Below are 18,030 nucleotides of genomic sequence, written 5' to 3'. Positions count from 1 at the left end.
CGGCCTTGGGTAACCTAATGCAACAAGAGTGAAAGGAGAAAAATGGATTCAACAAAGAACAATCAGACTTCTTGTCCTATAGTGTGCAGGATTCTTTTTAGCTGAAACCCTTTTATCTTTATTTACTTGAAATATCCACTGAGTTACAGTCTCACAAACCACCTGTAGTTCCATCATCCACCCCTAGAGGCTCTGAAACCTTGTGTTGGAAATGAGTATCGTTATTTGTACAGCTAATATGGCTCCGGAAATATTTTCATGCTTCTTCTTACACTTTCTTACTATAATGTTAATGCATTTTACACATAACTGCCAATGATCCTACGTCCTGTTAAATGTCATGTAGGAATGCACTTTTAAAAAAAACGATGGAAAAAGACTAGAGTCGGGATATACTTTCTATTGGGACAACAGGAGAATATGCGTGTGACCAGAGATTGCCACAATTTAAGGAGCTGACAGAAGTGAATTGCACTGTCGAAACCTACAAACAGTTCAGTACAGAAACACTGAACAGACTTGCAGGTTCCAACACCTGAGCATAACAACCTAAATCACCCAGCTGCCAAAGTGAAGAGTGACACAGAACAATAACAAAACCACAGTAGCTACAGAGCTAAATCGGGTAACATGCCACTACACAAATATACAACCAACCCTACGAAGTTGATTAACCATGTTGTAATTAAAACCACAAATTGGTAACTTCAGCCCAGCTGTATATATTTTAGTCAAATACCCATGATGTTGTAGAAAGTGAATATGGGTTGTACCAGACAGACTTCTGCATGACTCACCGTTCTAAATACAAAACAAACATTAGGACACAAAGACTAAAATGAGTCAAAGCTATGCTCCACCCCTTCAACTGTCTCCACAGTTTGTGGCTGTGATTTACAGTGATTCAGACCTCCAGGTGCTCTTTAGATGACCAGACATGCCACTCGGGGGTCAGAAGTGTGACAAAGTGCTGAATTCTGTCGTAGAGCCAATGCCAGGACCGCTCCATCTGTCTGGCATGTGTCAAAAATGACAAGAACCATTGGAGTCCCTGCAGCAAGACACGACTTGAGCCAGAGTCAACAACCGGCCTGGAAGAACATGAAAGCTCTTGCCTGAGCACTTTTGAAACAGACTATAAATATCATAAATACAGTTCTCAGAGATTTCAATACAGAGTGCTGATTGCACAGAAGACCCTTTTAAACACCATCTAACATTTCCTCCCTAAAAACATTGAGTTTTTCCTAAACAGTTTACAAACTCTTCTCCATCAGGAGTTCCACCTCAGTTTAAGGTAATTAAAAAAATCAAGGACCAAAAGGTAAGTGTGTGTATAATCTCGAAATCAAATTACCAGGATCTGAAATTTCTGATGTCTTCTGCGTGTGAATGTGATAAAAATGTACTCTATATTGATTTGGATATCTTTATTACAAAGCTTCCCACCTAAGCAAGTGTTTATTGACTATTTAAATGATCTTTGTCTCTCTTTGTATGTTAGCATTAAATATTATTTTATGGTAAAAAAAAAAATAATGAACCAACATATTCAGACTAATATTGCTTTTGTGATGGCCAACCTGCTGATACTGTGTATCATTTACTCTCAGTGGGTCATCTTATCTCATCATCACCCATTACACCCCAATAACAGAAAACACAATACATAAACATACTTTATGGTTGATTTTTCATTAGCATTATAAATATATTTTTTACAAAAATAAAGCATCTTTCCACAACTGTCCCTTATATGTCTTTTTATATGACATATTTCCAGGACAAAAACCTAGTTTTGAGAAGCTGTAAAATATAAGCAAGAATGAACAAAATATTGAGAAAATGTTACTGATAATACTTCCAGATCATTTACGATTAGCTGTTCTTATATTAGAATGAGAAACCGAGAGTGTGAGAAAGACAGATCGCATACATAAATACTTTATTCTGGCATAATGATGGCATTACACTGCCTTCTGTAAGTCTTTGTTAACAGACCGGCATGTGAACACTTCAGAAGGACAAAACTTTCTAAAGGCACATTGGAAATAGCAGTTTAAATGTTCTGGACCCAAGAGGACGAAGGCAGAGAACAACAGAAAATCGTCTTCCATTTTAGCAAGGTTATATGGCAGCACATCCTTTAATATGTTCATCGTCTTTTTGAATGAGGATTGAAGTCCAATGTTTAGTCCATCCTTCAGGGACATCCTCACTCCTGCATGAGTTGATCCAAACACAAGCATGTGAAGTTCATGGTCTCTACAAATGTAGTGTTCTCCAGAAGACTTTCTCCTCATCTTTGACCTTTCCAAGAGTCGTATAAATACACAACAGAGAATCGACACAAACATAGTCCTTTTCACTATTTCCGCCCAGTGTTTGACCACTTAATAGTTAACTGAATACCAATCTTGTTTGTCTTCAGTGTTTGACAGAGTTGTAGAAAGCACCTTTGGGATTGTGTTTGTGTACAATGTTCCTCTGGATACAGTATATATATATTTTTTTTAACTGCAATGGGGTCAGTAGGGTCATAGTTCAGAGGTCAAAGTCAGAGTGCTGCTGGAGCATTACGAAGCCACTGTTGTCCTCCAATCTCGCGCTTGATGTGGTTTCACCTCATGTCCACTGGAGGGACAAAAAGAAAACAAAACAGTTGTTAACAAGCAGTCACATTTTTTGTGGAATCTGGTGCAGTTTCAAATTGATTTGATAGTGATTCTTTAGTATGCCACTCGATTTGTGTGTGAGAGACCCATATCCACCACGCAGTGATTTTAATGTGTATTAATGAACAGTCTGTGCACATTTAAGAAAGAAAGAACAAGGTGAAAGGAACAATCTTTGTGATCCAAGTCCACCAAACCATCAATCCAAACATTTTCATACACTAACACTCAAAATGATGGCAAACACACAAGCTCTGTTCCAAAACCTATTGAGCTACCTAGCATTTTAATAAAGTTTTTTTAAATAAATTTGAGTTGAGTCTCTGAGTGGGGTGCAGAGTTGCGGTCTATGAAAAGCTTTCCAAACTAGTCACTTCCATTTTAATGTTGCCTTAGAAAGTAGATGCCTAGGTAAGCTGGGCAAGATGGCTCATTGGTTTGGAACAAATTATGTAGAGTAAATAAGTTGCATCGAACAGACAATCCCTTGAACCATGCAGCAAAGCGAACGTGCAAAAAAATTGCTCTCCCATGACTGATCGTCTTGCTCTTTCTCCTGATCAGTCCATTTCAGTGATTGGTTGTGAAGTGGCAATGGTTCTGTCCACAGCAGTCCTACCTGCAGGATATTTTGGTCCACTGAATGTTAGGAAATGTTTCCTTTTTATTGAATATCCTTGTTGATCTGTACTGCCACTGCTTGCTTTCTGTGTTTCCGTTTTTTTACATTTTTAACTGTGCGTAGGCCTGGAAACACAACTTTGGGAAATGGTGCAAGCAGTTGATGGCCAGAATGTGGTCGAGTAGAAAAAAAGGAAAGCAAGCAAGGAAGATTAAAAGGAAGAATTTATGGCCTCGGGAAGGTGTAAAACAGACTGTAATTGCACTTCATAAATATTTGACCCTCATGAGCTTCCAACCATTTTATTTCAGCACAAGGTTTTCACACACAAGAGCAGGAACCTGTTGAACCTGAAGGAGAGCCTTCAGATACACTTTTATGGGTTTCAGCATTTGCACACACCTGTGGTCTCTCTTATCCATTCAATTGCATCACTGCCCAACACAGTAAAACACAAGCTCACACAGGTGTGTTTGTCTGCGGTGACAGCACAATGCTACAGGCCGCTGAGTGCACAGTCATAGCCAGATAATCATTCAAAATCAGGCCAAACATTCAGTGTATGCATGACATATGTACCTGTGTCTGCTTCCGCATGCTCGATCACGTGATGCTGTGATGTGCAAACACATTCCAAATGATCCTCTAACCGGACAAGCACCTCCTTCAATTTTGCTCTCTTACGCGATGCAAACTCTACCTTCGCCACCTGGAAGAAGAGAGAAAGACCAGGTTAGGTTGGAATGTGTTTCAGTGTGTTTGTGTAGCATTCAGGATGACAGCACATATTCTTAACTGTTAAAGTATTACATGCTCAGTTAGCTCCAAACCCTGCCAAATGGTCATAGTCAACAAAACAAAACAAATGTTGAACAATTATTGGGTAATAAGCCCAAAACAGTTACATGTTCCACAGTGAACACCCCACTGCAGCACACTAAACTCAAAATAACCACTTATCCTTACACAGGGGTCAACTTGTGTCTTTTGTTGAGCTAATTTTAACGTTTCGGCATGTATGTCTTCTCACCTTCTGCTAATGCTTGGCTGCATGTATTCATGGTGGGTGGGAATATGTTTAGACCTTGTCTGTTCATTGGCAATGCTCTTCTAAAGCAGAAGTATACTTTGGCCGTCTGCATTCCATGATTTTCCGCACACTGTTTTCATCATAAGAAATGTCTGTTGACATCTGCGCACACAAACACTGTGCAGACTGTCTGTGTACAACAGCACAGCCGCAAAGTGAATGTTGTGACAGAATGAGTCTACTAGGCTGTACTCATCCACATGTAAGTATACTTTAAAAGCTGTGCGGACTCTGTGTGTGAGACCAAACAGAACACGGAAAGTAAAGTATACCTGGGCCTTAAGGCAGTGGTCCCCAACACTGTTCCTGGATCAGTCCCCCCAACTCTGCACATTTTTGGTCTTGGAGTCTCTACTAATGATCTTAGGAGTTGAATCAGGTGTGTTTGTTTAAGGATGTGCAGCGTTGCTAAATGTGCAGCTTTGAGAGGGTTCTAGGAACATGGTTGGAAACTACTAGACAGATGATTCTAACTGTTGCAATTGTGTCCCAAGTTCAAATAAGTTAAACATTTGAAAAAAATATATATTTTTCCCATTTCATTGCCCAAAATGTCCCCTTAATTGGTCTTTTTAGCAGGGAAATACATTCTTAATTTAGTAGAAGTTTGTTTTATGGAATGTTAAAGAGGTTTTGTAGTGTGTAAGGAATGGTACTCCATTTGCTCCATCATTAATAACCCAGAAAGTAATCACAACGGCACTGCACATTTGCAATGCATTGGCCAAGCATTCAAGTAAGCATTGGTTTGCTTTCATGGAGCATTTTTCTGGCTTCGAACACAATCACTAAATTCAGTGCATGACTCAAAGATTGCAAATAAAAACTCAGCCTACCATGCAAGTGCAATTGGTTTAACATTTTGGAACAAATAATGCAACCTGACACTCCCACAAACATAAAGAGCAGTGGTTCCCAATACTGGTCCTTGAGAACCCTTTTTGTGTTTGAATAGGGAGACCTTCAGGACCAGGATTGGGAACCACTGTGAGAAACATCAAAATGAAGGTAGGGAGCAGGAGACAGTGAAATAGTACTCTTTCTTTTGTACACCTGTTTATACCTCTTTCCTTCTGTCTGCCGCCCACCTCTCCCTCCTCTTGGACATTCTTGAACTTGGTTATATTTACAGAGCCAAGTCTAAAACAGCCCGTGGCGTGCAAGAATGTTCTATGACTGAGGATGATGGGCGAGACAGACACCAAGGGGCTTGAGAACTGGTCAAGGGGGGTTGGGTAAGGGGTTCAGCAAAGGGTCACGATAAGAATAAATAAAATAAAAGAGTCCCTGCACCATCCTTTGCTGCCCCCACCCCAATATTACCATTCAATTTACCATTGACTTTGCATCTTGGTTACAAGTCCAAACTTCCCACGGGCTCGCCCACATACTCGAATGCGTTTTATAAAAAGCCCCAAGTTTCTCAGGAGGCCCTTCCTACCTCTATTTATAAACTACTGTGCTTTCCACTGCAATGAAAGCCCTGTGAAATCTCAGCGCAGTGCTCTAATGGTGTGACATCTGATCCAGCCCCGGCTCCAGCAAACCCAACCCCCTTTGACTCGCCCTGCGCTCTGTGAGGACTATTGTCCGGGGACTGGATAATTGGTATTGGGATTTCCCCACAAGAAAGGTCGATAAAGAAAGGGTGAGAGAAAGAACGGGCATCAGGAGAGGTGCATCATGGGTAATTAACATGGGAACAAAGGGAACTGGACACGTAGCCAAGGGACAGGCAGTTTTGCTGCACATCTGTCAGTGGGTAAATCTGACGACAAAACACTGTGGATAAAGCAAACCCGAGAGCTGCAGAAAGAGTGGGGGTCCGATGGCAGGCAGGTGACTGGTGGGGTGACCCGAAAAGAAAGAGGGGTGTGGGGAGCAAGTGTTCTTATTGAGTAAGTGACAAAGAGAGTCCAGAACAGGAACAAGGGATGCTGGGGGGGGGGGGGGGATAAGGGAAACTTTTGTATCATGACCTGCATATCTAGAGTTACAGAAAGAGTATGGGCGAAATCTCTACTGTAAAACATGAATAAAATACTGTAGACACATGAATAAAAAAGTGAGACCGTGTTAACATGGGCTTACAGTAAATGTATCTCTGAACACAGAGCTATGTTGTTCCGTTTTTGTCAGCCAGCAACATCAGCCTTTCCACTCCAATACAACTGGCTCTTTTGGAATACTCTGCTGGAATACTCTTTTCTATATTAATACGACGCTCATTCGACTTAGCACTATTTGTGTTTCCTCAGTGTCTGCGTCAGAGATGGGGCCCGTATCCTCACTAACCTGGGCCATTTGAGGCTCTTTAATACCCAAAATAAACACTCTAAACACACCTCCTGCTTCCAGGACCAATATAAACCATGTTTGATTTCCCCTTCACACTGATCTGAAGGAGGAATTCAAATCTGGCTCATCCAAACACATAAACACTTGCCTTTTGAACCACATCACATGCCGGATTCTTACACTTGCATGCAAGCATTCCAAATCAGGAATATCCTCACTTAGTCTCGTTCATTAGGAAAGAACAGCAGTGTGCTGGATTAAGTAACTTTGGCAGTCCGATTAACCAGTGATGAAAATAAAATAAACAGCACTCACACACTCTCAGCTGCCTATCTAGATATTCCTACTTCAAGGTAAACACAGTGGCTTTGTTCATTAATGATGCTGAGGAAAACCTTTCCTTAAGTATGCCAATAATATATTAAAATATTGAACTATCAAAAGAATATTGGACCCCATTGATTTTCACTGAATAAATAAAAAACTTATATATATATATAAATATATATTGTTAAATTGAAGAAATAAAGTCAAATAGGTTTGTCTTTTCAAATAGCTTTGTCAAATGTCTTTTTGATAGAAGCATGAACATGTGTTGCACCTAACATGAAAATGTTAATTTTTGTTGAAAAATGTAGAATTTAAGCAGCAACATTTGTCATGTTTAATTGCTGGTTTGAAATGTGTTACTGAAACAGCCAACAGTTTTTGGATATTTTAGACCAAACTCAAGCATATAGGAGCTGTGCTAGCATGATAAGAACAGCTGATGATGAACTGACTTGTCTTAATACAACGTTAGGTGGAGGACGGAAGGAAGGAAATATGAAGAACATGAAGCAGAAACATAGACAGAGAGATGGATGGATGGGCTAGGTGAAGTTTAACTCCAGTAAGTGTTGATAGACTCATTATCTGGTGTTATGTTCCACACCCAGCAGTGTCTCCTTTGAAACAAGCTTATCACTGCAATGGAGCAAAGTACACCAGAAATGTGGCCAAGCATGCACACACACACACACACACACACACTCCCTGTGCAGCGAAGCCTAGTTACAGTCAGTCTTTTTTATATTGCGGCTCTGAACAGCAGTACCTTGTGCAGACCTGCTCCTTTTTTAGGATGAGAAGGAAAAAGTGAGGGAAGGGTAAATACATCTCTTAAGAGTATTTGCTCAAAAATATACCACCATAGCTGGAAAGAAACACACATAATATATTCTCGTCCCATCCCTGTGCTCAGAGCTGGAAAAAAAAAATCGTACAAGACTTACATCTGTATTCATTTTATGCTGAAAAATGGATAGTTGTATACAATCAACTGAACGTCCATTCAGAAGATTGCTTAATATGAATAAATGAACAAATAAATAAATAAAAAATAAATAAATAAATAAATAAATAAAAAATGCTCATAGAAATAAATATATACACACTACTGTTGAAATGTGTGGGGTTGGTAAGATTCTTTAGTGTAAAAATAATCACCAAGTCTGCATTTATTGGAATAAAATTACAGTAATATTGTGAAATATTGCTTTTTAGAAAAGGGGTGGGGCTTGGAATGGGTGTGGCTCTAGAGTGGGTGTGGCTTTGATATCTATGCTGCTTAAGATATAAAGTCAACATGGTCTTCCCCACATTTAAATGGCTTTACAGAACTGTTGATGCATTGCTTTTACCTTGACAGTACGGTGCTGTTTTTTAGAGGGGTGGCAGCACATGTTGCCGGTGTTGCAGCAGCCTGTACAGCGTTTCACTTCCACACACGGAGGCCATATAAGGAAGTTTGCAGTGGTGGGATCCACTTGACTGCGGGGGATCTCGTAGATCACTGTCCGTGTCTTGCACATGGCGGGAACCGCTTCCTCTACTGGACGCAAGAAAGGAAGACACATTGATAAATATGTATTAGAATAAATTCAAGGCAAAGTATCTTCAAGATACCGCTTTATTTAGCTCAATCATAATCACCCTAAACTAAATACAAAACATGCAAACCATGCTAAACTATTGTTAGTCACTACTGTGAGGAGCGTGGAGCAAACAACGATGGAGACGAGGAATAGCAAACACAAACTTTAATAAACCAGTCACAATAAGCGCACACGAAGCAAACACCTTTTTTATCAGTTAATTTTTGATTCATTTTCAGAATCTGATTTGTTTTTGTCCGTGTGCTTCTCTGAAACTGATGCGATCCAGCAAAACAAAAAGGCCCTTTTGCATTAGTAACAGATATTATAGAGGGTTTTTTAATATCTCTCAGCCTCTGTATTTACCTAGACTAAAATAAGTTTGACCACAGCACTGAGATCAGCATTCAACCTGGACGTTTAATCTCTTTCAGAGCAACAGTTGTAACAAAAACGCCACACAGCTATTCTGAGACCTGAACAGTTTTTCTGTGTGTTTGATAGGGAGGTACAGAGGGGCCAGAATATCCCAACACACACAAAGGCACGCACACACACCGCTGCGCTCCACGATTGATGTGAAGGGGAAAGGAAGAGCGCATGTCAGAGCTCTATGTGCCAGTGTGAACTCTGTTCAGTTCAACGAGCTGTGACACGAACTTTGAATGTTTGGAATTTCCTGGCTCGGATACGTTTATGACCTCACATGTACCACCAATCAAAATACTCTCATGTATAATCAAATAAAGAACTGCTCCAGATCATTGTGATTTCCTGAAGAAAACTGACATCCTATGCTTTTTATGTGCTGAACACTGGAAACGCACCAATCGTGGATGTTTAGTTCTGGAGTCGTTTCAATCATTTTATATTCTTTCTGAACTTCATGTGTCAAAGCGGTCAAAACAGCATATATTTAAATAATAAACAGGTAGTCAAGTTTTTTTTTTTTTTTTTTTTTTTACTTTCATCAAGAAAAACAGTATCACTGTTTCCACAAAAACATTAAGCAGCAAACTCTTTTCTATAATGATAATAATAAGAAATGTTTCTTGAGCAGAATTAGAACTTTTAATTAGAACTAAAGTAGAACGTTCCATAATATTATTGTTATTATTGAATTTTTAAGCAAATAAAAATGTACTACAAATTTAACCGACTTCAAAATTTGAAAAGTGTAGTGTGTGTAATATTATATTTTCTCATGCAAAATTTGCATCCACGATGCTAGGATGTTGGTTGCCAGATTGTTGTTCCCAGGCTGTTGCTATATGGTTGTTAAGGTGTTTTATTGTCAAGATTATTGACAAGATAAGCACTGAAGTAAAACCATGGCAATAATTAAACTATTATCAATGAAGCACCATAAATCAACAATCGTTCTGCCAAGCAATGCAGTCCATAAACTGTATATGGTTGCTAGGCAACTGTAGAATTCCTCAAATCAGATTCCAGAGACAGAACTGCTCATTTATGAAACTGAACATGACATGTCTTTGAGCCGAAGGTCTTACCGACACTCCTCTTCCGTCTGTGGGACAGCTGCAGACTCTTGAGATCTGAGGAAGCGGCCTTGTGTGAGTGACGGCTCTTCTGATGGTGCTTCTGTTTGACCTCCTCAATCACCTCATTTCCAGGACCTCATCAAAACACAAGTTATTCGTATTACTTTCATGTTACTCAGCGAAAAGACAAATCACTTTCTCCCCCTTTCAAGCCGAGATGAATCCACAATGAAGCTATTGAAAGTCTCCAGTAGATGCCCCGCAGCCTTAAGAAGTGAAATGGCACTGCTGTGAGTGGCACCAAAGCATGAAATAATTTCCTTCTTCAGAAACTCATTTTTCCACAAACAATGGCTGCTTTATTCACAAGCTTAATTGGAAATTCATCACGATGGATTTCTGGAGGAACGATGTCATTTTGGCCCTGAATGTGGTTGGCAAGTTTATTATAATGTCTTCTGTAGCGCTGACATGCCCGGAGAACAAATCTGAACTCCTGACAACCTCAGTGGATTTACCACTGGTACAAATGAGTAAGAGTCCTGAATACAAGATCAGTTCAGCTATTAAGTGCTGTTTAAACAACGCATGATGCATATGAAAGCTTCATATTTATAATAAGGTTTGAATTGATCATGTGATGCAACATGACCAACAACACAGAGCATGCCGACTAATGCACAAAACAGTTTCCATGTATGAAGAAGAGACTGGTATATTAAAGCGATAGTTACGCAAAACTGAAAGGTTTGTCTTCATTTAATCACCCTCATGTTATTCCAAACCTATTAAAAAAAAAAAAAAATTTTTACGATATTTTGAAGAATGTTGCCAGTCAAACAGAAGCTGGTATCCACTGAATTCACAGTATTGAAAAGAATATATTTATTATAGAAGTCAATGGCTATCAGCAACTGTTTAATTACCAAAATTCTTCAAAACGTCTTCTTTTTGTCACGGTAGGAAATCCATTGTTTCCTCCGTGTCATGTTTTGTGTTTGTATTTGTACTCTCGTAGTCTCCATGTGCTCGTTTGGTTAATTGTTGTCACCTGTATGTTGATTGTCTCGCTCCAGCTGAGCCTCATCTCCACTCTGCTATAAACACTCACCTCTCTCTCTGTCTGCGGTCAGATCCTACTGTAACGACAGGTAAAAGAGGAGGAAGCAATTGCCAACATTCTGGACTCTCTTTCTAATAAACATCATCTGATTGCCTGCAATTGCTTCCTCCTCTTTTACCTGTCGTTACAGTAGGATCTGACCGCAGACAGAGAGAGAGGTGAGTGTTTATAGCAGAGTGGAGATGAGGCTCAGCTGGAGCGAGACAATCAACATACAGGTGACAACAATTAACCAAACGAGCACATGGAGACTACGAGAGTACAAATACAAACACAAAACATGACACGGAGGAAACAATGGATTTCCTACCGTGACACTTTTGTGTTTGGAACAACATGAGGGTGAGTAAATGATGACCGAATTTGCATTTGGGGGTAAAAAAAAAGACATAATAAGAAGATCGTCTCCCTGTAAAACATGAAATAATTTCCTTTTATTCCTAGATCTAAACTAGTTTCACTTTGAGAGGTAGACATTCAGGTACTGTAAGCATAAATATGATATGAAATGTGATATTTTGCCACAAGGACCACTCTGATTGACATATAAATGTGTCATGTGCCATGATTCAGTGGCATAAACAATTTATGGTGCTGTGTTATAAGGAATGAAATATAAAATATAAAAAATTGAAATCGAAATAAATGTTTTAGTATATTTTTATTTTTTTTGATTGTTCACAAATAGTTTTTATATGGTAAAAATATTGCAAATACAGAATATTATATATATATATATATATATATAAACTATTTGTAACCAAATAACAATATGTACTATAGAAATTTCCAAACTAAATTTGTTCTCTGATATTATTCTACAGTATTTTAGCTGGGTTTAGATTCCCCAAGCGTGCAGTGCGGTTAAACATCAAACTGGTTAATCTGTGAGTGGCAGAAGAACTGCGCCCAGCGCTGATCTGTGAGGGTGCGACCGTCAGGAATGCTGAGAGAGCAAAGCACCAAAACACACTCGCTGAACTTAAAAGACTGCTTGACCACACACACAGTCCTGCAGCAGGAAACACTAGTGACATGACAACAAAAGCCCCACTCTCTTCTGTGTCTCTAGTTCGTCTAATCTTTCCTATCCAATGGAAGCCTTTGTTTTTAAGTTGTTTTGCAGATTCAGTCAAAGAGTAAGCACTGACCCGCAGAGAGAGAGAGAGAGAGAGAGAGAGCTCAGCTCTCTAACCTTCTCTCATGTCCAGATCAAAACTCAGAACACAAAAACACAAGACAACCATCTGAAAGAGAGAACTGTTGTCAAAGCAATAGCTCACCCAAAAAAAAAAGTCATTTTTGTCATCAGATGTTATGAAGGAATGAAATAAAACATTTCTTTGTGTTGTTCTATACACGGATGAATGAGCAAATGAGATCTGTGGTGAAGAGATTTTCAGTTAATAATGGCTTAAAATTCTGATTTGTTTATGGATTTATTTTATTTTTATTATAATTATTATTATTCTAGGAGATGTGCACCTTCTATATATTTGGGTTTTTATTTATTTTTTATTTTTTTATTCAGTATTAAGTATCAGTATATCAGTATATTCTCAACCAAAAACAGACTTATTTCAATCTGAGAAAACCATAAGAAAATGTATCTTATGCCATCTTACAGTAACTCCTATTTAAATTTATTACAATTACATTACAATTTTTTTATTACATTTTATTCAGATTTTAAAAATGACAAAAGCACTTTCATATGATTTTCTCAGACTGAGAAATGTCCATTTTTATTTTTTTTTATTAATTTTTTAAAAGTATCATTCATCAATCTGATAACAATAGTCAAAAATGGTGCCGATTAACCTGTTTAATCAGTCTACAGTATCTCTGTTTTCAATGTATGGAAAAGATCTCTCTATTTCTTCAACAGCAGAAAGAAAGTCATACAGGTTTGGAAAGACAAATGAGTGGTTACACGATGACAGAATTGTGCTTTATTCCTTCAGCTCCTCTCCTCTCTAACATTGTAAAACAGTATTATTTGGCAGGTGATTTCAAGCCACATTAGCCTGCAGCACAATAATTACAGGTAGGATCTACCTGCAGCGAGCAGCTTTCATGTGCCCTCCTCACAATCACACAATGCTGATGAAAGCATTCTTCCACTAACTGTGCAAATTGCTGGTTCTGAACGAATAATTTTTGCATTACCAGAGCACATCTTTAACCACTAGTCCTGTGTCTCTAACTATCTCTGTGTATGTGTGTGTGTGTGTGTGCTTTCTCTGAATGAATTACAAAGGACAACATTAGCCCATCTTCACGGATTGACAGCTCATCAAACAAAAGGACGTCCCTCCATCTGTGCCGTTTTCTTCTGGATGTGAAAGCGTAGGGCAGACAGATGGATGTTGAGAAGTTAAAAGGCTGTTGGGAGGCGCAGTACAAGTGCGCTCTGTTCCAGGTGAGCGGAGAGGTCGTGTGTGCCGACCTCAGCCAAAGAGAGACACCGTTTCCTCCCTAAATCACTGTCACTGCTTTCATGACCTCTAATTATCTGTCCATTAGAGGGAGATACCTATCTGTGCCTTCCTCCTCTCATCATTCGCTCCTCGTATGGACAGTTGACGAGGTTAACTCTGAGATCTGAGACACAACATCCTGGTACTGCTTCCTAAATGAGACTAATCAGAACGAAAAACAGGAAAATGCTCATAGCTGCTTGAACAGTAATAGCAATCATATCGATAATCACACTGCGAGCTTCTGATATCTAAAAAACAAGAAAGGTAATTCCGACTTTCTGATTATCATAGACATCTGTTCAGCAATGCACAGAAATGAAGAATTAAAAACCCTGCTTAGATCTTAAGATCTTAGATAGATCTTAACTTTGGTTCCTGAGAGGGTGAGGTTAAGAAACTTAACTTTATGATTGCAGTAAACATGAAAACAACCTCTTCAAGTTCTTCTCTTTGACTGACATGCGACGGCTTTGAACAGTCTGACTTTAAAAAGATCTGAAAATATACCATCACCGGCGTCAGGCATCTTTTACTAGCCTTTGGGTGTCTGACAGAGAGCCTGATTTATGAGGACACCGATAAAAAATACTGTATCTAAAAACTAGAAATGTTGCATCTATTTGAAACATTCACAGGCTACATTTCACCCCAAAATCAAAAAGAAAGAAAAAAGAAAAAAAAAACTTATTTAATTAGCATATTGTAGGACTATTAAGGATTTTGCACAGCATTATGTCAAACATTATGCCCACATAATGTATATAAAAGTTGCTTATTTACTCCAATGCAGTGCACACTAATTCTAACCAATGGAACCAAAAAGACCAAAAAAAGAAAAAAAAAAAAATCAGATATTTTCTATTAAACTTCAAAAGAGCCCCGCCATTTGATATATTACAAGTGCCTGTGTAAATAGCAGCTCAAGTGAACTCGGAGACGGCTCGTGTTAGTGATCACTGTAATATTATCCAAACTAAAAGAGGGTGAAGGAGGAAAACTAGCAGCAGAACATGAGATTTCAACCCTGTACAAAGCATATTTCACTCATGCGTTTTACTGTTAACATCAACACTCCTGTTGCAACATTGCATGCCCAGAGGACTTGTATTTATGGCATGAGGCGAAGCTCTGTTATCATTATTCAACCCGTCCCCCCTGCAAACCTATCACACCTATTCTCTCACCACAGAAACCAGACTGGTGACACTCATACCCCAAATTATACTGTCTTGCTTTTGTGTGTGTGTGTGTAATTGCCGGTAATTCCCCTGTAAATTGAATTATAGTGGGCAGATGAAACCACTTGCGGACAACTTAAGTATAGGAAAACTTGGCTTCCCATTCGCCGTGATGTAAGTCTAGGAATAAGATCCATGCGTGGCTCTAAAAACAGAAGCAATCTGCGAAGAACTATTTATGACTCTCCACCCATTGGTCAGTATAAACGATACCTTTAAATTGTTTTGTGCCACTCATAAAACACAGCTTTCACGGCTTTGTGACATGTACGACGTTACACTTAAACCACAGCAACTACAACAAACAGCTGTAAACAGCCCTGCCACAGAGACACATGAGATTAGCTGTGGAACAAAGTCCACAGAGGTGTCAAGAAGACAATGAGCAGAGTTTACCTGGGGAATTTACCTCCAGTAGCCGCTGGAGGTCGCTGATGCTGTTGATCTCGCTGTGGGACAGTCTGTCGAGGAAATCTGGAGGGATTGCAAACTCCTTCTGCCGACACAAAGAGAGCTCACTTGCAATTTGGCAAATCTAGCACGACACAGAAGTGTGTTTCTGCGTGACAGCAGCGTAAAATAAATGTCTGAAAAGTTGAAAAGCCATTCTGATGAAGCATTTTCACATCAACAGAAATCGAATACACTACAGTATAGGCTATTTATCGTTACAAATGTAAAATATAAAAATAAAAATGACAAATAAAAACCATTTAGCCTGTATGGAAATAAAATCTGACTAAAAGAAGAAATAGCACCGTTTATCCTTATATTTATATATTATTCTTCAGATTTTAATGGACAAAATATATTCCATCTAAATTCTCCCTTATTAAAATGATGGAAAATGCCATAAAATTATACGGAGTTATTATAACAACATACAGAATACAATCACTATCGTCTCCTCTTTTTATAGTTTTATGTGATATTTTATTAGGTTTGTCAGTAGGGGGCGATGTTCAATAGTCAACCCTGTTTCCATGATTTTGTACAGTAAAACAGCATGTTTTCTTAAAAACTAGCATTTGTAGAAATATCAGCTCATGCACACTGCCAATTATGGATAAATGAGCTAAAGAAAAAAAAAGCCCTCAGATTGTCAACCCTGTTATTTTTTCTGCCCCTTTTTTACAGGCGTTTCTATATCTCAACACATACACATATATAAATAAATGTACATTTAAGATGAGGTGACACAATGCACTTCTTTGTCTTATATAAATGTTTGATACAAATAAATAACCTCCCTACTGTGAAATATCTAATAAAAGATCGCTGTAAATATTCCAGATATAGAGAACAGCTGATATACTTTTCACGTGTTCACACGCAACTGAGTTGATACCATAAAAAATAAATAATGAAATGGAACTAAGACACATTTGCCATAGATCAACGATCCCATCATCCAGAAAACTACTGGGGGTGAAAAAAATATAATAAAATTGAGCTCATGATAAATCGTGGAGGCTGATCCGTTTTAAATCTATATGACAATATTAAAGGTGGACTATTAGGCTAAACTCTACGACCTGCTCCAAGCCAGAGCTTTGCTGTGGATTTAACAAGGTTCAGTTTTTGTGAGATCTTTGGCACTTTACCTCAGCAGCTGCCAGCAGAAGGTGCGAGGTGAGGAGCAGAAAGCAGCAGAATAAGGTTCTCATCTCCTTCCAATGTCAATGTTCCCCCCAATAAGAAAGATGCAGACTGTAGGAGCCTTGGAACCGCTCCTGAGCGCAGAGTCCAGAACCATACCTTGAAGGGATCTCCCTTTAAAAGACCCGAAGCACCAGCACAAGTCCACAGAGGAGAATCCAAACTGTCCTGGTACTCCAGGTGCTGGGACTGGTCCAAAAGCGCCCTAGTTTTGAATCTCAACAGTGATTTCACTTGCTACATTTTCTCATGGCTTTCCAAGCCTGAACAATCAAAAGACAGAAACCCTTTTGCATTGCATAGGTCAATATATAGATTAAAACTCAAAGAGAAATTCTACACAAAAGTTTATAAGTGAGTCCATGCACTTCATATAGAGCTCAGCACTGGATCTGGAAGTAGGTCGTCATGCAGTGAAAGTACAATCCCAGGTTAGAATCCATGAATAAAGCAAAAGCAAAGAGCTCAGAGTTGATCTTGTTCTCTAGAGTTCGTGCACTGAATGCTGTCTCATGCACTTCTGATCTGCGGAATATATGCGCCTCCCCTCGCGCTCCGTGATCACCGAGGAGCGCTCGAGGAGGCGGTTGGCTGGAGCTGCAAGTGAAAATTAACCCTTCAGCCCCTTACTGAAGCACTTAAATCTTAAATTTGTAGGTAAAATGTGTTGACTGAAACGGGTTCTAGTTAAAAACTTGTATAAAATATATTATATAAAACCCAAAACAGCACCTGCAAAGTATAGGATTTCGAATTATATATATATATACTTTTTGTAAATCTAAATAAAGTATATATATATACTTTTTGTAAAACTAAATAAAGTATATATATATATATATATACTTTTTGTAAAACTAAATAAAATAGTGTGTGTGCATTTCTATAACATTAAAAACTGAGGTACAAGTCTTTTATTTTTACTTTTTTTATCATTTTTATACAGAAGTTACATAAATAGGCCACAAAATTATAGCTTAGGCAATATCTTTTTCTTCAGAAGTCGCCTGATGTTTTATATTTATCCAATAGTTTCTATTTACCAATAAAGGTCTTCCTGTATTACTCCATTTTTACTTGTGCTTTCAGCAGAATTGCGAATAAATGACGTGAGAAAAAAATCCCAGAGTCCAGCTGTAAGTTACTCACCCGTTCTGAAAGACTATAGAGGATCAGATCTTTATGAACAGTGACCGACTGAAAGACTGACTGAGGATCTGAAGGAGGAACAACCATCAGAGGAAATGAAACTTGATTGATGCAAGGAGAGGAACAGCAAAACAGTAAAAAAATAATTGAATAGACTGAATGAAAGATCCATTTCTGTACTGATTTTCTGTCTCACATTCTGTTTGTTTTCCTTACCCTTATAGGTTTCACTTTTTATCTCAAATAATAAAGCCTTCTTAGGTTTTATTAAG

At 38.6% G+C, this 18,030-nt stretch overlaps 1 protein-coding gene across 2 annotated transcripts; it reads right to left on the bottom strand.

Annotated features, from left to right (window-relative positions):
- Positions 1 to 1,666: 1,666 nt before the first annotated feature.
- On the bottom strand, positions 1,667 to 17,141 carry pdgfab (platelet-derived growth factor alpha polypeptide b). 2 transcript variants are annotated; one of them, XM_026214560.1, is made up of 6 exons: positions 16,555 to 17,141; positions 15,347 to 15,443; positions 10,116 to 10,241; positions 8,368 to 8,558; positions 3,877 to 4,006; positions 1,667 to 2,634 (listed from the first exon to the last, which is right to left on the bottom strand). In XM_026214560.1, the coding sequence occupies exons 1-6, from the start codon at positions 16,615 to 16,617 to the stop codon at positions 2,621 to 2,623; spliced, it is 621 nt and encodes a 206-aa protein (XP_026070345.1). In that variant the 5' UTR covers positions 16,618 to 17,141; the 3' UTR covers positions 1,667 to 2,620. The 2 variants fall into 2 exon arrangements, with proteins under 2 accessions (XP_026070345.1, XP_026070336.1); XM_026214551.1 differs by having other exon boundaries at positions 15,347 to 15,446; positions 16,555 to 17,140.
- Positions 17,142 to 18,030: the final 889 nt, after the last annotated feature.

This window comes from Carassius auratus, chromosome 3 (genome assembly GCF_003368295.1).
Source record: "Carassius auratus strain Wakin chromosome 3, ASM336829v1, whole genome shotgun sequence".
NCBI lineage: Eukaryota > Metazoa > Chordata > Actinopteri > Cypriniformes > Cyprinidae > Carassius > Carassius auratus.
Note: the sequence above shows the minus strand (reverse complement) of the source record. Positions and strands in the feature narration are given on the sequence as shown.

Bases quoted from the DNA above. Each gene is read 5' to 3' on its own strand.
- pdgfab (XM_026214551.1), bottom strand. From the start codon at position 16,617: ATGAGAACCTTATTCTGCTGCTTTCTGCTCCTCACCTCGCACCTTCTG. The intron at 8,559-10,115 runs GTAAGACCTTCG...TCTTGCGTCCAG, and splicing joins CAGACGGAAGAGGAGTGTCG to TAGAGGAAGCGGTTCCCGCC. The intron at 4,007-8,367 runs GTAAAAGCAATG...CTCTTCTTCCAG, and splicing joins AACAGCACCGTACTGTCAAG to GTGGCGAAGGTAGAGTTTGC.